This window comes from Fundulus heteroclitus, chromosome 1 (assembly GCF_011125445.2).
Source record: "Fundulus heteroclitus isolate FHET01 chromosome 1, MU-UCD_Fhet_4.1, whole genome shotgun sequence".
Lineage (NCBI taxonomy): Eukaryota > Metazoa > Chordata > Actinopteri > Cyprinodontiformes > Fundulidae > Fundulus > Fundulus heteroclitus.
In genome coordinates, this window is record NC_046361.1 from 34,911,979 (window position 1) to 34,933,065 (window position 21,087).

General features: G+C 38.3%; 2 protein-coding genes across 2 annotated transcripts in view; one reads left to right on the plus strand and one right to left on the minus strand.

Annotated features, from left to right (window-relative positions):
• The window catches only part of syt6a (synaptotagmin VIa), a gene marked incomplete in the record, with an annotated part of 140,035 nt that overhangs the window by 17,166 nt on the left and 101,782 nt on the right, over positions 1 to 21,087 (minus strand). Inside the window, 1 exon segment of the mRNA XM_036141708.1 lies at positions 19,288 to 19,327. Within this exon segment, the coding sequence (XP_035997601.1) occupies positions 19,288 to 19,327 (40 nt within the window).
• Positions 1,348 to 12,419, plus strand: olfml3a (olfactomedin-like 3a). Its single transcript, XM_012863353.3, is given in 5 exon segments — positions 1,348 to 1,686; positions 5,331 to 5,507; positions 5,509 to 5,556; positions 5,558 to 5,636; positions 10,957 to 12,419. Coding segments are annotated over 5 exon segments (1,233 nt in total). The 5' UTR covers positions 1,348 to 1,575; the 3' UTR covers positions 11,775 to 12,419.

Consider the following 21,087-nt stretch of genomic DNA (forward strand, 5'->3'; position numbering starts at 1 on the left):
AATTTATCCAGTTACAAGGAGGATTTGTTTGGGGAAATAACAACCAACACACTACCCCAGAATTTAAAAGCTCTCTTAGCACAGCTGCTAATTTACAGGCAGTTTTTGTCATTGCGTATGACCAAAACTATGATTAGAAAATCTGTAAATTTCTCCTACTTTATTCATTTACATTGTACCCACAAACAAAAAAATGCAGTCACCATGATGGTCTGGCTGTTGAGTCTCCATCCATCAGGCTTGGCATGGTTCCTCCCATGTAGCCTACCTTCAAATCATACCTTATTGTCCTAGTGTTTGGTTCCAGACAGGTCGCTTTTGGCGCAATCTCACCTGTTGACTTTCACAAGCTTTCATCATTTCACCTTTGCTGAAAATAAGAATGGTCGGTCCTGTTTTTTAGTTGTTGCTAGCTAGCGGCCACACATATTAATCTTTTTGCTTAAAAGGTATTTTTATATGTCATAAAACACTCTCCCAATTCCAGATGACAAATCTTCATGCATTACAGTAGTGTCTTTCTGTTTTACAGAAATGTTTCTCCAAAGGCAATTTCAGTTAACCTTGCCTGCAAGCTGAATTCTCACAATATTTGTGCATTCACAAATCCAAGAATCCATCTTGAACTGGCTAAGACCAACCTTTGGTAGGCGGGCACTAGGTGTCACTTCACCCAATCAACTTAGATGGGAGCAGGACCAAATGGATCATGTGCAGAAGGGAAAGTGCTGCATATTATCAATCTGGCTTGCCACGTTACATATTAGTGATAAAAGGTGTATTTTATAATTACTTATCTGCTTTGAAAAAGAAAAGATTCTGTAGTTTTTATGTGTCATACTTTAGGCATTTTCAGGATTTCTGCCAGTAAATTATAATGATTCTTGTCATTTAATTTTCTTCTATCTTGCTTAAACTTAATCTTTAGTCTTGGCTATGTAAATAGCAAGGAGAGGTAATTGATTGCATCAGAATAACAGCGTCCGTTGTTGTCAGGGTTCATCCAGTGTTTTGCTGTACCATGAAGTGACTTCTCAACTATATTTGTCACATTGATAAATAAGATGTCAGTTTAAATTGACATACCAGTAAGGGGAAAAATAATTGGAAAAACTTTACTTATATGGGGTGTAATGTGAATTGTATCAATAATATGTGACATTCAATATAAAGTAAGTGAATGAATGTGCCATATACTGTATATTCTCTGTGTGCTCAAGTCAACTTATACACCTGAAACATTAGTAGCGGCGCACGAAGCAAGCCCATCTGCAGAAAGTGAGTCCACGTTTGTAACAAAGAGCAGGGTAAGAGGCACAAAGCTCCTCCCTGAGAGTTTGTGAAAACATTCCAGCAAAGTCAGAGCGGTCAAAGAATCGGAAACCCTCCGAGTGGCCTTCTCCTCTCTCTATCATTCTCACCTTTTTTGCACAATCCGTCTATTATGGCACACTGTGTTTAGACATTGTGCGACCGGTACGAACGGTTTTGCAGCGGAACAAAGAGGGAACCCTGAGGAGTCCACTCCAATCTGTGAAGACAAAGAAACTCAGATGTCCCGTTGATCAGTTCACAATGAAGCTGCTGTTCGTCCTCCTCCTTTCCTGCGCCTGGACTTTAATTGGAGCCCAGAATTACTACCAGTCACTGATGGATTATCTGGAGAACAGATTGTTGGCCATTGAGGTAAGAAACAAGACCCGTTTTTAAATGACTTTTGACAAATGACTCTCTTTAAGTGGCGGCACAGATTTCTCTGCAGTCATTAAAAAATTAGAGACACCAGTTGATAACCTTCTCTTCTTCCTTTTTTTTTTTTTTTTAAATTTAATGTCCTAACTCATGCAAACTAATTAATGCAATCTCTACCAGGCTCATCAACTTTTCAGGTTCCTCGGGGGGAATAACGGTTCGTGCATGCAAAGCTCTCCTGCTCGTGCAACAAGCAGCTTCTGTCCAGCAGTATTACAAAAGCTTCCAAGTCTGAGACAATGACAGATTATAAATGAATACAATCTCGACCTTTTGCTGGTGTTGCATCAAACACGGTGCTGGTCTAATGGAGTCTGCTCTGTCAAGTTAAAATTAAGCTGTGCAGCGACCAACTGCCTCAGGGTGAGGATCCGATTGCTAAGAGTTTAAAAGTGTGGTTTTGCAGCAGCGTGTCAGAAATAAGAGCAAGCTCAGTTTATGGGAAGGAAGACTTGGCGTATGCTGAGTGTGATATGAAACACAAGAGGATTACATGTCAGCCTCTCTCACAACCCATCCGCTCGTGTACTTCGAGAGAGCCTCTGGGGGCACCAGTCAAGTGTTGTGGGGTTTATACGGCCAGCCAGCATCTAAAGTATGAATATCAGAGTATGGCTGTCCGTAGTCTAAATTTAAACACATTCTAAAAAAAAAAATGAAATTTAAAAAGTGGCATTTTAACTTTTTGACTCAAAGTTGACTGGGCCATATAGTACTCAGCAAACCCTGGACTTCTTCCCATTTTTCAAATACAATCTGCAATGTATTTTATTGTGATTTCATGTCAATGACCAACAAAACGTTGTGTAAAAAAACGTTTCAGATAATCTCTACCAGCTTTGAGCATTTGGAGCATGTGATTTTTTTTAGTCATCCTTCTTTGCAAAACAGCTCCAACTTAGTCAGATTGGGGAATCTGTGAAGGTCATTTGATTTATGTATAAACTTTGATCTAAACTGTTCTTTTAAAGCTCTGGGCAACATGTTTTGTTTGGTTTTCTGCTATGAGGCTAACTTTCCACTTGCTGTTCAAGTGCAGCATTCCAACAGAGTTTTCCTTCCACATTGCCCTGTATTTATCTCCATCTATCTTCCAATCAGTAGACTGGCTTTCCTGTCCTTTCTGAGGAAAGGTATTCCACAGCAGGAAGTTACTGCCACCATGATCTCCTATGACAGGGATCTTAAGTTCCGGTCCTCGAGCTCTGGTGTCCTGCAGCTTTTAGATGTGTCCCTGGTCTAAGACATCTGGGTCAAATAATCAGGTCATTAGCAGGACTCTGGGGAACCTGACTGCATACTGAGGAGTTAATTCAGCCATTTTGATTCACGTGTTGTGAACCAAGGACCAAATAAAAGCTGCAGGATACCAAGACCTCCAGGACCAGAACTGAAGACCCCTGTCCTATGGAAAACGGGTGTGTTTATGGTGATGTACCGTGCTGATGTATTGTACGTAATTCAAAAAGGTTAACCTTGTCATGTGACCTGAGCTCCTTCCACTGCGTCCTCTCAGCGTTTTTGTACTAAAATGCAGATGAGATTTCTTGGGTTTAATTCAAGAACTTGTTCTTCCTGCTGTTTTTCCATGATGGTCATTGTTGGAGAGCTCTTAGCTAACAGCTGTCCTGTCAAAAGACTCTTTTATGTGGACATATGGAGATAGTTGCAGTGAACATCTTGGATGCTTCGCCAATTGAAGCCTTAATGACCTGGACTTTTAGTTTAGGGAGATAGGCATGTCTTGTTAGGTTTATGGCTGTGCCATACTCTTTCCATTTAGGGAATGATGGGCTGAACAGAGCTCTGCTAAATGTCTGGAACTTAGTATTTTGTTTTCTTTTAACCTAAATCTGCTTTGAAACTGCTTCCCAAAAGTATCCCCGACTTGTCAGCTTTGTCCCCGGTCTTTGTGATGCTGTTTGTTCACTCGAGTTCTAACAAATAGGTGTAGTCATGTTGAGATTAAATTACACACAGTTAGACCCAATTTACTAACAAGGTTACCTAACTGTGTGACCATTTTTATGCACAGACTTGTGCTAGTCTATTTAATAAAATCACAATAAATACATTAAGGTTTAAGGCTGAAAAATGGGGAGAAGTACACATATGAACACTTTTTCTAGTACCTCATATCTTGAGCGTAAAGCAAACTGCACATGCGTTTATGTAGGAATAGAGGTTTGCATATGCTGCTTCTCTTTTACAAATAGCTCTTCAGATTAACAATTACATGGTTCCTTTTTATTTTTAGAAATTGTGTGGTCGTAATGCAAAAACAAATGATCTGTTTACTACAGCTAAACCTGCCAGTGGTTTTTCGACGCTTTCTGCTATAATAATGCTGCCTCAACTTCTACTTCGATATGAAGATGACTATTGATCAGCAAGCTTTAAATGTGCTTTCACTTCCATTCAAGCACAGGCCCACAGCAAGCAAACGTGGGAAATGAAACCTGAGGAAAAGCGGGGGGGGGGGGGGGGGGGGGGATGATAGAGTATGCATTTATTACATCTTCCTCTGAATTACTTACTTGTCACTCTCATTGTGTGAGTCTCTGTGTGAAGAGACACGGCGCTGTGTTGCATTTGAGACGGTGCTGTTTTAATAGATTGAAACAGGAACTCCCAACCCTGGAACTGGTGCCAAGGTCTTTGAGGGGAATGCGGAGGTTTCTAAGACACTTGGGGGAGAATTTTCAAAGCAGCGCGATCTGCTTGATTTTTCATTTATTTTTTGCATGTCTGCATGCGCTCTCTGATTTATTTCTGCACCGGATTCAAACCGCATACTCTATAAAATACAGGTAGAGGGAAATGCATCAGTCAAGTTCAGCAGATGTAAACATTTAAACCTGGAAAATGTAACATCTGACTGTGCCAGGGTGGAATCACACTGGGGGTGGTGTTGCAATAGCAGTAAGTGATGCAAATGTTTTTGTAGCGCCACGGCAGATTGTAAAATACATTATAATGATTAACCCCCAGAACTGATCTACTAGAACATTAGAAAATTGACAGAAGCTAAAATATATCACTCGGTAATAAGGGTCAGTAAATTAAACTACAAAGGAGCAAGTCTTTGTTGTGACCTGTTGGCATTGCAGATATTTGTAGCCAGTGTTTGAATACCACTAACAGCAAGATATCTAATATATAGATATAGATGATATATAGAGATATTTATCTAATAATAGTATTATATCTAATATATTATATATACTATATATATATAGATAGATATATATATATATAGAGAGAGAGATGAGAGAGATCCCTGACTGTATTATAGGATTGAGAGAAAAGATAAAACATTTTATTTTCATTATGGTAAATCTACAGTAAACGTGATATACTGTTGAAAGCAAACTGGTGCACTGTGAGGGTAATGCACCAACACTAGATGTGGATGAATAAATGTCTAAATTTGATGACAAGCAGCTTTGCTTCTGTTATGAATGGGAATCAAAGTGTCATTTTGGCATACTTGGACATAAAAGCTGTTTGGAAAAACGGAGGAACCTTCCCCTGCAGTGCAATCTAACATTTATGTCTGCTCTCCTCCTCCCTCCCAGGACCGCATGCAGATGTGCCATGAACAAGCTCATCAATACCGCACAGAGATGCTGGACTTTAAAAAGCTAACTTCAGAGGCCATGACAGGGCTAAGAAATGACCATAGCGTGATGTTCAAAGACCTGGAAGGAGCTTCTGCTCGAGCCGACCTGGTGGAGAGAGAAATGGACTACGTGGGAGACCCAGAATTCTCCACGGGCCTGTGCAAACAAGGCTGACAAAGTGTTTAGAGCAGGAGGCCTGGGGTCTGCAGGAGAGAGATGTGTTGGAGGGAGGCTGGGAGGAGCTGCAGTCCAAAGTCTCCGGTGAGCTTTAAGAAGTATGCTCATGCTTCAGCCAAACAACCTCTGCAGATATTCAATCTTTCAAATTTATTCACGACAAGGAGCCGAGAAGACTCAAAACACATAAGACATAAAGGAGTTTTGGTCTGTATTACACACATTACACATCCCAGCAGGCAACACATCAAACATTTTACAGGGTTGTTGTCTTGGAAAACTTATGCCTGTGGAAAATGGGGAGACAAACACAGCACTATAGCAAGTGCTTCTGAGTCTCCGTGCAGTCATGTCTTCCAGCCAAAGTGTGGTCTTATGCAAGTCGTTTATTTCTGCACAGCTACTCCCCTGTATTTATCATCATAATCCTCACATCCAAAGATGTGCTGCTGCAAACAGCTCTTAGACACAGCTGCTAGAATAAGGTTTTCACTCGGGTTGTGCAAAGACTTAAAGCTCGTTTAAATCATGATGCAGAAGGTTAAAAGAAGGGATCTAAATTTCTAGGAATATATACGCAAAAGCGTTTATACCCCCTAAACCTTTCTACATTTTTTTCTTGTAGAAACTGCATTAACTTTTACTGGGAAATTATGATAGACCAAAACAAGGCAGTGCACATACTCTATGTGAAGTGAAAGGAACATGATAAATGATTTTCAATTTTCTTTGCAAGTGAAATCCTAAAAAGTGTGGCATGCATTTGTATTCAGAAGCCCCAAATCAATTCGTTTTAGAACCACCTTTTTCTGCATTTATGACTCTAATTTCAGCTTTGCATCGCCAGAGGAACAATCTTGCCCCATTTTCTTTCTATAATAGCTCAAGTTCAGCCAGATTGAAGAGCAAACAGTGGTTCTCAAGTCTTGTCAAAGATTTAGAATTGGATTGAGGTGTGGTTTTCACTGGGTCATTCTAATACATGAACATGCTTTGATCAAAGCCTTTCTAGTGCCGCTTCGGCTATTCCTTTGGGGGTCATTTCTCTGATAGAAGGTGACCTTCACTCTAGTCTTTTGCAGCATCTAATAGTTTTTTTTACTACCAGGATTGTCTGGTAAGGTAAGATAAGATAAGATAAGATAAGATAAGATAAGATAAGATAAGATAAGATAAGATAAGATAAGATAAGATAGGCTTTATTGATCTCACAATGGAGAAATTCACTTGCCACATCGGTTCATACAAGAAGGTGCAGAGTAGGAAAGGTAGTTATATACAGTGAATCTTCATATATACAATGGATCAAAAAGGATACAAAAAAATACAAAAAGAAATAGGAATGGGCATATGATGTCTCATTTACATTCTTAGTGGTCTATATGTATATAAACATATATACATACTTATATATATATACCTATACGCCTACATACATACGTACCTACATGTATATATGTGCATATACATTTGTGTATACATTTGTATATACATACATGTGTACTGACATATGTTCAGGTGGTGATAGCAGCAGAAGTCACAACATCAGGATTATTGCACAGGTTGTGGCCCAGTGTATTAATTAGATTATTGCACATTAGTCATTGCACATTAGTTATTACTATTGTGGTTACAGTTATAGTGCAGATCCATCCATCTTCACATCAACTGACCAGCTTTCATGTCCTTGCTGAAGATAAGCTACACCCCTGCATAATGGTGCCAGCACTATGCTTTTTCTCTAGAGTTGCGCAGCTCAAGGTGGCTGCATGTTGGAGTAGCTCTGTTGTTCTTGTTTCGCATATCTTTCTAAGGAACTTCAATCCTCCTTATGGTATATAAAAAGTTGCTTTTTTAAAATATCATATCTCAACTGGTGTTAGATGCTTTGGTGCTTGAAGGACTGTTGTTGGGTTTTTCTTCACTTTTAGAAGGTTTGATATGATTCATAACCAGTTGGTTTTGTACCACCGGGAGCAGCTGATCAACATCTCGAAAGCTGAAATAAAACTTCAAATACGTTCCCAAATCCTAGACGAGCTGAAAAGGAAGCGCCGGTGATTCAGACCAGGAGCAGTAAGAAGAGGGAGAAAGACCAAATTTAAGCCATCTCTTCCATCGATTATTATGGGCAATGTGAGATCTTTGGGGTTGCCTTGTTAAGGCTTGAAGTTGGAATAACTACAAGCCTTCATGTGTTCTTGAAGCTGTTTAACTAATGTTTTCTTCACAGAAAAACTGTATTTATTGTGAAATTAAATAACACACAGGTCAACTCCTTATGTTAACAAGGTGATTTCTTAAGACAGCTGGTTACATGGATTTGATTTAAGGTTAACTGAATAAAGGGGTTGAATACATATGCACGCCCGCCCTTTGTGTTTAATATGTGCAAGACAATATATATATATATTTTTTAATTAAAAACCACGTTTAAGTTTTCTTCTACTCTACTTTATATTGCCCTGTCACATACAATCCGAATGATATACATTAAAGTTTTTGGTTGTAATGAAATGTGGAAAGGTTCAGGCAGTATGAATATTTTTGCAACCTGCTGTATATCATTGAAGATCTATAATTTTTTTTGCCCTTTAATCTGTACCAAATTAATACATTTTTAAATGAATCTATTGTTATTACAAAGCCAATAAAGAAACATAGATTTTTTTTTTAATACCGCAACCAAGTTAATAGGAAAATCAATAAGCCATAATGAAAGCATCATGCAGTAATATTACCAAGCATCCATTCAGAATCATAAAGCTGGCCTTTCATTTCATGTTTGTTAAAGAATGAAGTCAAAGATTGTCCAGGGCCCAGAAATCCCTCTCTATTACTTCTTATTTGCTGTCAGTGGCTGCAGAAGGACAGAAAACTGCCCTGAGGTCAGCGACGCTGCTCTCCATGCTCATGCTCACAGAAATTAGCTTTGTACATAGAGATCCATTGTGACTGTCTGTGAAGTGATCCGGAACAATCTTTTCTGCATAGCAGAGAGCCAGTTCAGATCTGGAAACTTAATCCTGATGTGGCTCCGGGACAAATGGGCGAGGGTGGGTGACGGTCATTGAGGGTGGGTGGGAGTTTTCTTTTCTTTTCTTGTGATTCAGAGACAGAATTGGGGGAGGATGCTTTCTTTTACAGACAGCATATTTCGGCTGTCTGTGAGCTCTGCTCAAAATTCATTTCATAATGAGTATGTATCTAATTTTTGCCCTGACTTTAAACTTGCCACAGTTTTTAGAACTGAACCCAAGAAATAAGTGGCTGCAGGCTGGAAACCCATATTTCCAGCTAAGGAAATTACACTTCGCTGAAACATGTTTAAGAACCTGATCCTGTCAGACAACTGAAGTTTAAATTCATTCGTTATAATAATCTGCTGGAAATGCTAATTTGCACCCCTGGTTAATATATGTAAAATTCTTAGAATAAATTAATCTTATGTTGAAGTATAAGCTCAGTAACAAAAAAAATCTTTGATTTGACTCTTTATTCAGTGGGTGAAATGTCCAATGGTAAAAATAACTGTTTTAAGAAAACACTAATGTTCACAATTATTGCTACCAACAACATTACCATTAAAATAACTTTAACTGTGACATTTAATTAATTTCTACATTGCTTTTTTCAAATTCAAAGATTAAAATGTCTTAGAACATTTGACTTATCTTGTTTTCCTCGTGTATAAATATGATCTTACACAAAGGCTATTTTCTTCTAACACCTGACCCCTAGGCTAGAGGAGCCAGATCATATATCTTGCCAATTCACACAGAGAGGAGGATGATATGGGAGGTAAAAAATATATATGTATCCAAAGCTCACCGTTAGAGAACCACAGCTGAGAGTCACATCTCACAACGCCCATAAGAACTAGTAGGTATGATCTACACAGCAACTGGTAATATGGGAGCAAAGCCACAAATAAGCTTTCATTTACAAAAGATGAATAAAATCACTATAATAAAAGTGTGGAATTTGCTAAACTTTACTGGTACTTTAACTGGAACCGTTTACTTGGGTCATGTAAGACTAATACCCCTATTACTATCATCCGTCTGCCTTTCACTTTTTTGGCAAAGGAAGACATATTAAATAGTAAAAAGACCGTTCCTGCATCTCCTCGCAATGTTTTTGGCATAGAAGCCTAGACGATTTAATCACTTTTTAATTTAATCATTGATTGCAATAAAGCCCTTACAGTCCTCAAGAGCGGAAATTTGTATCTACGTTTAACAATCTAAGCCAAGGGTCCTGCTCAGCAGAGTGACACACCGAGTTTCAAACCAGCAAAATTTAAGGCCTCTTTAAGACACAAACACCCAGCTCCCTAGCCACTAGACCACAACACATATGCATGAACCGACACAACTGAGGTCCAAATAGCTCAGCAGAGACTTTAGTTAATGTCACAATTTGCTGTCAAGACTTTTCACTCAGGATGTAAAACTGACAGCGTCTCATACTGTCTTAACATTTTGGCAAATGAGTTCAGATTGGGAGAAAATCAAAAGCAACACATAGACTTCAGAGACATGAGAGGACTTCACAATCCATTACACCCATTAAAGTCAGTATTTTCAAAACCATGTGGTCGCCAATGTGAGAGAACAATGTTCGGCAAACTGTTGTCAGGATGAGCACCAAAAACTGTGCCTCTAGTAGTGATTGCAAAGCAGTTATTCGTTAACACTCGTCTCTTTCTACCAGCGAAGGCAAGGCAAGGCAAGGCAAATTTATTTATATAGCACAATTCAGTACAGGGACAATGCAAAGTGCTTTACATGATTAAAATATAGCAAATTAAAACAGAATAAAAGCAAGTAGGAATAAAGGTTAAATCCGGTTTCAGAAACTAAAAATCCTACCCGGTTTTTCTTCATCCGGTTCACTTAACCAGGTGATTTTAGTCCCTGTCTCTGCTGTGGTGCTTGAAATGCAAATGGTTGGTACCAATCTCTGGACTGGCTTTTTTATTTTTTTAACCCACCTCTGATTTCTACATCTGTAAAATATCTGCTTAGGTAACTTTTTGTTTTCCCTGCTTGTTCCAAATTATGCAACAATGTCTTTTATAGCAAGTACAGACAATTCAGTTTAGGACTTTTTTTTAATGCCTGATAGCATAGACTGTAATACCTGTTTTATGATAACACCGTATCAGTAAAAACCAGTTGGGGTGATAAGTTCTATCTACGTAATGGTAAAATACCCTGGGCTTTACAACACTGCAGCCGGCGGCTCCTTTCATTCCATAATCTCATTACATGTTGTCTGGGAAAGATGAAATCGAAGAAGTAAATGCCTGGATGTTAACACGCTCTCTTTGTTTGGAGGTTTCTGTAAAAGCAAATTCCTAATTTTCTTTTTTTTTTTGTTTATTTGTCGTCATCTTTAGACTGCGTGGAAATGATCTCGGGCTTCAGATCCGTGAAGATCCTAAAGAGAATAGGCAGCCCCAAAGGGATGTGGACCAGAGATCCCACGTCCTCCAAGGTTTACATCTTTAACGGTACATCAGGAGACACCGTCTACGAGTTCAAATCCGTTCGGGACTTTTCCAGATCCCCGGGAGCGACGGGGAGCAGGACAATCCACCTCCCCTCTGACTGGACAGGACCAGGAAGTGCTGTTTATAACGGCTACTTGTATTACATAAATCAGGAGACTGACACAGACGTGCAGGTGGTCAAATATGACCTGATGAGTGGTTCGGTGACAGACACCGCCATGCTCCCCATGGAGAGGCATGCTAGTCTCTACACTCTGAATCCTGAGACGGTCACCGACCTTGCGGTGGATGACGAAGGCTTGTGGCTGCTGTTCATCCCCACTGACAGCGAACCAAACATCAGCCTCGCAAAGATGGACACTGCCACGCTCGATATAGAACAAATCTGGGACACCCGGTGCCCGCGGGACAACGCAGAGGCGGCCTTTGTGGTCTGCGGGACCGTGCATGTGGTTTACAACACCCGCCTGGCCAGCCGATCTCGAGTGCAGTGCGTGTTTGACGTGAATGACGCGATGGTCAGTGAAGAGGCTCCTCTGCTTTATTTCCCCAGGAGGTACGGAGCCCACGCTAGTCTGAAGTACAACCCAGAGGAGAAGCAACTTTACGGCTGGGATGATGGCTACCAGATCATTTACAGACTGACTATAAAGAAGAAACTCTTGGCCTTACAGAAGAGGAAGGCTTTCCTGTTTAAAAAATGAAGGATGGATACAATGAATTTCTTTAATCTATTCACCATATATTTGCTTAAAAAGAATATTCCCTGTCTGTATTTTAGAAAATCTGGTTGCTGTGCAATAAAAGCTTTGGTAATGTAAATGCTAGGTTTTCTACAAAACATAGTAAAATTAGGATTTTACCCTCCCACGTTAAACTTTCGCATAGTTATTCTGTTTCTGCTCTGTCACTCTTAATGTTTCAGATATCAAACAAACGTTAACATCTGACAAAGAAACCCTCCAAAAATCAGTGTTCAAATTATGATTTAATTTATTGTGTAAAAATGCAACAGCTTCTTAAATTGAATACCTGATTGTGCCATCCTTAGTACCATTAAGTATTTGTGGTGACTAGTCTAGTCAGAGTTGGGACTTTTAGTCCAAATCAGTTTTTCTGCCCCTTCGTTGTCCTCTGTGATTATTCTTCTGTCTGCTGTCAACACAGAAAAACTGGAAGAAGTTGTACCAACTAATGTTACCGCAGTCTTTGGAACTTGCTGCGATGTAAGACAAAAGTATATTGCCATGAAAGAGGACAAAAAGACAAGAGTATATGTGTTGGCATAGTGGGTTAATATTTTACTGTGAAATGTGTTGTCAAGCAAATAAATATAATTTCCACTTTCAGCTTATTGTGCCAAATTAAATTGTGTTGGAAGTTGCATCAATGATTTTTGGACACTAATTTATTTTTTTAAATTGCCCTTTACTTGTTTAGAATTTGAAAATTAATGTTTAAGATGTGGGATTTCATTATGGACTTGAATATTTTGACTTTGACTTGGGACCTGCTTAGCTTGACTTGGAACTTGACTTGATATTAGAAAGGAAAGACCTGAGACTAGCTTATGACTTGCAGAATAATGACTTGGTTCCACCTGTGGACTAAACATAGGGAAAGGCATTTAGACATTAAGTCCCTTCAGGTCTGTAAAATAAGGAGGACACTTTTGATTCGCCTCCACTTTATGTATTGTGTATTGGCAATAAGGGTCTAAAATTCCCATAATTTTGCTGCATCAAGATGCGATAATTTACTTTTTTTTTTTTTTATAAAGTTTCAGTCATTCATAACTTTTATTCATGCAGTTGAGTCCCATTGAGACAAGAAGGAACAGATTTTTTTTCCATGCTTTTCCATATATTAATATGTCTTAGGATCTGATCTGAAATATTTTTATGTGTTTAAAATTGTACAAACCGAGGAAAATCTGTGAGGGAGCAAATACACTTTCATAGAACTGCTATCAGTTCAGCATTACTGCAGAAGGAGTGTCTGCATAGGTTCGTGTGAAGTGAGGTTATATAATTGTTGGGTAATTGATGCTATATTTAGGTTGCACTTGTGAACCTGTGAGATTATGTGCATTCTTAGACTTTCAATATTTTTTTTATATTTTCTTTCTTTTTTATGCAGGAGATCATATTACATATGCTACAGTACCATATTCATAGAATATTCTATAGAGTTTCTTTTTTTCACACATAAATCAGCATATCTTGCTATTAGACTGAGACCCAAGGAAGATAACAGTTGTGTAATGAGTTAATAGGGAATGCATTAGACTTTAATCTTTGGTACACTATATTCCCATTTTGTTAAAGGTCCTCACAACAAAGATAGTATAAAAAAATACTTTTTTCATGTAGAAATGTGTGTAGTTAATTCATCCCATTACATAACTGGAACGAAAAAACTGACTTTCGCAAACACCTGCAGGTACTTGGATTCAGGTACTTACAGATTCACTTCTATACAGAAAACCCTTACTTTTATCTTTAGCTGTTACTTCGTACATGTCGTAATAATTAATACTGTATATTTAAAAGTGATAGTATCAAGGCGTTGGTTATTTGTACCTGTAAAACTATATTTGCTGGTTTTGCTGTTCTTTTTATATCTTTCTTTGCAGGTGTAGAAGCAGACTCTAAGGATGTTATATTCCTCTCTCCCTTTTCTCTCCTCTCTCACCTTTTCTCCCTTTTAGCATTTTGTCACATCTGTTTCTCTCCTTTTTCTCCCTCTTTTACCTTCCCATTTCAGTGTCAATTGAACATGAAATAGTCCCAGCATAAAATCTAATAAAACTTCACGCATTTATAAATCAAGTCGAGCACTATGGTGAAAGCAGTAAGGCTCCACTTGTGAAAGTAAAATCTGTTGGTCTCTTTTTGGCATTAAGACAACAATTCTTATTGCCACATTGCCAGACAGGACACAGAAAAAAAGAAAAAAGAAAAAAACTGGCTCTTGAACTGCTATTTAATTATGTTTTTCTTATGTTTTGTTGACACGCTATAAGTAAACCTACAATGAAATTCAGTTTATTTGAAGATGATGAGTGTTTGGTCTGTGAGTCCTCCCCTAATTTATCTTGACCATGTTATTCAGCCAGCGTCTGCTAGTTAAGCCAGTGGCAGTGTTGTCTGTGTGTCTCACAGAAACATCACAAAAAAACATTATTTTTTTTTGCATAAGTCTTTTAATCAAAGAAAAGGAAATCATGTCACAGAACACATCACGCTCCATGGGAGAAAACACAACAAGCAATTTTTCTGATGCTCATTTCTCGACGATTAGAAACAAAGAAATGAAAATTGGTGGAGAAAATACTGTTTTGTATTTCAGCTTTTCTGTATCACACACACTGGTTCTCTGAGCTTAGCTAGAACCCATTTGTCTTTAGCAACATTTCTGTTAGTACAGATACAAAATGTTTGATAAAAAATCGAAACCTCAGAGCTATTTTAACATTTGGAAAGGATTACAAGATCATATCAACAAACAGTACAATATTAGGCAAAGCTACAAGGTCTTAAAACAGTCCATAAACTGAGGCAATTGATCTAACAGGTTCCACCGTAGATGAAAACACACCACGTTGTCAGAGAGATATGACCATCATAAAATACAATTTCTTTTATAAAACGGAGCAGAAACGACACAGTAAGTCACCCACTTGTTTAGATAGTAGAAATCTAATAATGCCATTAGTCTAAAGAAGAATTCCAACATTCAAATAATTGAATTACAGCAGAGTGTTGATGCTATGGGAGAATACGTCAAGCACGAACAATGCACTGACTCATTCTTGCTCTAAAAAGTGCCAATTAGAGAAATGCCACCGTTCTGTGGATGCTGACCTGTCCGCCCAACAGCTTCCCCCGCTCTGTCATCTTAGTCTTTCAGTTCAACACCGAGGTGCCAAAAGGCTCGCTTTGGGTAAATTTATCTGTTACGGAAATATCTAAAACAGACCTTTCTGGGCTGCTGGATCCATCTGTTTGTCTCTTCATGTCTGCCTTGGATTTTTTCCCATGACATACTCTGTGGCATGAAGTGAAAGCACATCTGTACAAACTGCAAGCTGTGGTTGTTATTAAGCAGCTGTCCTGCCAGGTATCATCTCCAGTTTGCACCTTCTCATGTTGTTCCCTCAACGTGTTAACGAGGAGCTCAGCATCACTTTACTGCTTCTGGAAGCTCAAACTGAAACACAAACTAAAATAGGACGCTACAAGGAAATGGGACCTGAATTACATATTTTAGTAAAATCAAATATATTTTTTCAATCAAACATATATTCATTTTTTTTATTTTTAAAGCGATGGTTGAGAATAAGCACAGCACAGAGAGGTACTGTAAAAAAAAAAAAAAGAATCCCACAATGCCATGATCATATACAATATAATAAATTTCAGTATTACAACATAAAACAATCATAAATCAACACAAATACAAGATAGATGCCATTTTATCTTACAGCTGTAAAGTTTTTAGAATTCACTGCCTTTTATGTTTGCTTGCTAACAAAAGACTCCGTAGCAATTACGATAAATTAGATTACACGGTTACTGTAGCTGATGGTTATTGGCAGAATTTAAAAATGAAAGCGCATACCCTGTCATTACCTGATATGAGTCGCTGCCCGATGTGAGTCACTAATAGGAAAGAATGTGAGCTGCTCCTCTTTCTACCCTACATGGATTTAAAAAAAATATGTTGTACTAAAGTGATTAAACAGTAAATGTTGCTGTTCCATGGATTATGCTAGAACCACAACTCAAAAGGTCACAACTCCAAAAAGTTGTTTACTCCTATAGAAGCTGTCACCATTATCATTGTTATCATTGTTATCAACAGTTATTTGGCAAGATGAATATAATTTTAAAGTTTAAAGTTAAAACAGAATAATTGTGAATGCCTGTCATTAAATATACTTTTTAAATTAAACATATACCTTTTCTAATTAGCATATCTATACGGTGTAACGAAAATGCAAACCACATCAACAAATCTCTAAACACAACTACAGATAACAAATTAAAAACCACAACATCTTGAAAAACACATTAACTTGAAGCAAATTCAAATAAAACAACACAACAAAATATTGAAATACACAATAACATAATGAAAACACAAGATATGTAAAAAAAAAAAAAAACAGGACAACAATTTAAAAACATAAAAAAAACATTTCAAACCCACATCTTAAAAAACACAATGACATTAACCAATCAGAAGGGGTAGGTACCAGTGGGGTTTCCCACTGAGACTTCGCTGATTGGACAACGGCACCGTTTATCACAATGTTGTGTTTTTTTATTTGTTGTCCTGTTTTTTTTTTTTTTTTTTTTTTTAAATATGTTGTTTTCTTTATGTTATTGTGTATCTCAATATTTTGTTGTATTTTTGAATTTATATTTGTTTCAAGTTAATGTTTTTTTTCCTTCAAGATGTTGTTTTGGCTTTGGATGTGTTTCTGTGTTTATTGATTTGTACATGTGCTTAGTTAATGTCGTTGTGTTTTTTAAGATGTTGTTGTTTTGAATATGTCGTTGTGTTTTTGTAATTTGTAGGTGTATTTAGAGATTTGTTGATGTGGTTCACTCTTAAGGGCCACCATAAGAATAGGCCGTGCCAAAGTCTTTGGAATATGACACACTCTTTTCCAACTCTGGGTGGTTCGTACCTGGCTCGTAAATGTTCGACAAGATTCAATTGCTTTTATTAAAAGCAGAAAAGCAACAATTATTCCTACTGCTAGCTGCAACCTTTCAAAGATAAGCAATGGATGGATGGAAGATTTGTTTACCTACAATCAAGTAAATGGTATAGAATACTCACGAGATTTTGCATTTGTTTTCAACTAAATTTGTGTATTTGGCAAAAATATTTTGTTGTTCTTCTCTGTTTAGAATAATAAGCTAAGATTAGCTGGTTGAGTAGTTGGGCTAGCTGTTTCGGTAGACAGCTGCAGTCAGCTCCTTCACAAACATGCTGATCTTAGAAGGCCAATTGTAGTTTTTTAAAAAAAAAATGCTCTTCATAAGATTTATGGCTAGGGCTCATTCGGATACCACACTATGACTGTCCGTGTTTTTCACAACCAGTAATAATTTTAGAAAGTGAAGGAAACGTTTAGGAGCCTTCTTTCAGCCAGCTGACCTGAAGTGCACGGTGCAAAATCTTTGTTGTTTTGGGACCAGACATTTTTAATACCCCAAAGAGTAATTGTTTGGGTTGAAACTTACCTTAAGCTTCACGTACTGAATGCGTGAGTCATTGCAATACCATGTAACTTTATTGTTGCGCTATGTTGACAAGGCGGGTATCTATGGATAGGTCAGCCATGTTTTTTTCCTTATCATGTAGCTCACGTTTAGGTGTATTTTCTAATCAGGGAATGGGGATATGTGTGTCTTCAGTTTGATAACGAAAGTTTACCCGGGACTCAAATAGGGTAGAGATTTACATCAGATGACAGAATTTGTTCTCAGGCTAGCAAAAGTGGATAAAAATGAGCAGCAATAGAAACGTTTAGAGTGTGCTGCAGTGCTAAACAAACAAGGAAGGCAGTAGCTCCGCTGTGAGGTGGTTCAAGCTAAAAACACGCTTGTTTTCCGATTACGATTAATAACTGTTGTGAATTTCCACAGAAACTAAGGTTCTCACCAAAAACACTAAATGACGACAGCTACTAGCCAGCATGAAAGACAGGCTTTCTTCTTGGTTTATGAAATCTTTCCACATATTCAGTTAGTGCATTTTGCTACGCAAAAACAGACTAAGTTATTTCTTTTACCTTTTGCAGCGATCATAGTTTACTGCAAATCCCCACACATGGAGCTAACTGAATATTTAGTGAAAGAAATAGACATAAAAAAATTGCATCTTCAAAAAGGGGATTGTTATCACCTTATTCGCTTTCTTGTGATTTTTTTTATTATTATCACCAACAATGCCTGATAAATTCAATATATTATTTTTAAAATTATATTTATGATATTTATTTATTTTTTTAATTTAGAAAAACAAAGCAAAGAGAAAGCAAAACACCTGTACATAAATATATTTACATCCAACAAAATAAGTAACAAAAATAAGCCTATTAAGGAGACGGAAGGGCTTTTTATTGAGTATTTTGGAAGAAAATGAAGCAATTCCGTTTTATTTTGGAAGAAACTGAACACCAACCAGATAAAAAGGGTGTTAAAAGTGTGCTTGAAACGTCCCTGTTCATGGAGATCTTTGCTCCTCTTCATTAACAGCTCCTCTTGTATTTACACATGTTTCAGTAATTGTTGTTTTTTAACGGTGTAAGGCTGTTGTGCCTTCACGACACTGTGGAGTTTTAGAAGTTACCTGAACTTTTAAACTGCAGTGGACCCAGGTCACTCCGCTCTGAATCCCAGTTACCTTGTTTTGTTTTTTCTTTTTAGACTTTTCCAGCTACAAAGCTGTGCACTGTCAACCAGAGATACTTGAGCTTTCAGCCGAACCTTTCCTATAATCATCACACATCTTAAGTTGAAATGAACTAGCCAGTACGGTGAACTTAACATATTTTTAAGCTAATTATATATAAATTATTTTAAAAAAAGGTTTTATTCTACGTTCATACAGGACTGCAAAAATAAATAGCATAGACTTCTAAAACAACTTTCTTTTGAGATCATCTCTTTTTTTCTTCCTTGGCTCAGCCTCCACTTGTGAAACACCCGCTGCTCTTATGGAGTGACATCCGACGGTGCCTTTTTCTTTTCTTTTTTTTTTTTAACCAAAGCGACTCAAGCGTTTGAAGTTGAAACCTCTGTTTTTCCAAGTCCTTTGTGAGGCCACCGAGCTCGATTTACCTCAGCTTGGACAAATCAGCAATCGATGCCTGCAGACAGGATCGTTAGCCAATCTCCCAGAAAACAAATCCAGCTTCGGGCCATCAAGCCAGCCACGCCGAGAAAAGTCTGAGCTTCACACAGCCGACAGACAGAAAGTCCTGGTTCAGTACTTGGGAGTGCTCTGGGACTAGACTTGAGGAAGTGAGGCGGGTAGGGATGAGAGAGAGAGGGAGAAGGGAGAAACAGTGGGACCGTGTTTCTCCTCAAAGCACACAGACAGGAAGTGGATCAGGAGGAGGGAGGAAACCCCTTCTGGGCTGCTGGGTCACAGGTAGCTCATCTCAGGGACTAGCAGGAGGCCTCGGTGAGGGGCAGGAGCCCTGGCTGTCAAAGCTGGCAGTTCTCGCCTTCCACTGAGGGACACAACACAAGGCACTTATTCATTCGGCATTCAGCAGTCACTTCGGTTACAGAACTAGTAATACTAAACCAATTCGGCCAAAAATATGCATTTTCCTCAAAAACATATATGCGTCTTCATGATGTCCTCATTACTTTAAAGTTAGTCCCTGTACTTTGTGTTGTGACCATTTCTCACAGTGTCTGTTAGAAGATGGACAAACTTTGTGAATAACACAAACGTTTTGTCACTTTCTCTAACCCTCAGATTCCACATCCTCCGTGACCGCTCCGTTCCGTTCATGAACGTGAACGTTCGTTTAATTAACAAGAATCATCCCGCACATTCTCCATGACGTCTCCGAACGTCACCGGCCAGCGGATAAACTCTCTGTCGTTCACCGTCATAAAACACGGAACAAGTCTATTTTCTGCTCCGTTCCGGTCCGTCGGACTCCAGCCAGAGAGAAATAGCCCACTAATTTCTATTGACATTCTTATAAAATGGTGAAGTGTAGGTTGAAAGGTCTAGTAACATAGGCTAAAACACAATTCAATTATTTTAAATACAAAAACATGTATGTTTTTGGTGGCCGATTAACTCACCCATACTTGAGTCGATCTAAAATCAGCAACAGAGACACTGTTCGAAGGATAAATGAGAAGTCAGTTCTGTTTCCGGCTCCTTTATATTCAATTCAATTCAATTCAATTTTATTTATATAGCGCCAAATCATGAAACATGTCATCTCAAGGCACTTTACAAAGTCAAGTTCAATCATATTATACAGATTGGGTCAGATTATACAGATTGGTCAAAAATTTCCTATATAAGGAAACCAGTTGATTGCATCAAAGTCCCGACAAGCAGCATTCACTCCTGGGGAACCGTAGAGCCACAGGAAGAGTCATCTGCATTGTACATGGCTTTGCTGCAATCCCTCATACTGAGCAAGCATGAAGCGACAGTGTTTATATCCCCTTTTTTATGGTGTGAACTCGTAGCTCTTGCGTTTACTCTCCTCGAGCTCCAAGGAACTCAGAGCGGAGCAAGACGGATGCAGTAGGCGTTGCTTTTCACAGACTCACAGAGACAATCTAGAATGGAGTGGATACGTTCAGGAGCGCAGGATGTGGAATTTGGGGGGAAACCACCTGAAAAAAGGTGGTCTGCTCTTTCTGACCAGAGGGTCTATTTCTGCCTCGATCAGAGAAGGTTAAAGATCTTGGTGTTTTGTTCATGAGTGATGAACAAGGAGAAAGATTGGGGCTTAATCTGGGGTACTCTGGTATGTCGCAGTGAGTTAAGCTAAAAAGTAAAGCTCTTAAATTACTGGTCCATCTACAACCCAACCTTCACCCATGTTCATAACTTGCTGAGTTCACCTTTGGAGATTAGATTCAAAGCTTGGTGTAGAGACTATACCAAGAGACTATATTCAGCTGCTATTGTTAGCAGCTGAAAAAGTATATCAAAGCAAACAAAATCTTACAAATATTTGCATATTGCCTCGATGGACCATAGCCAGGTCTCAAAGAGAGCTTTTAAATTAAAACAAGAAAGAAGAAAGAGCAAATAACAGAGTAGGCAAACATACAACATTTAAAGTCAGACCGATTTTTGTCAAAAGATTTGGATCATAATCCTAAAAAAATCCAAATCTTCTCATAGGTTTCCTGCTATTTTCAGCCACTGTCTTGACCCAGTGAGGGTGAAACACTAAATTATGGCTGCAGGTCTTTGAATGTGGCAGAATAGTTCGGCTACACAAGC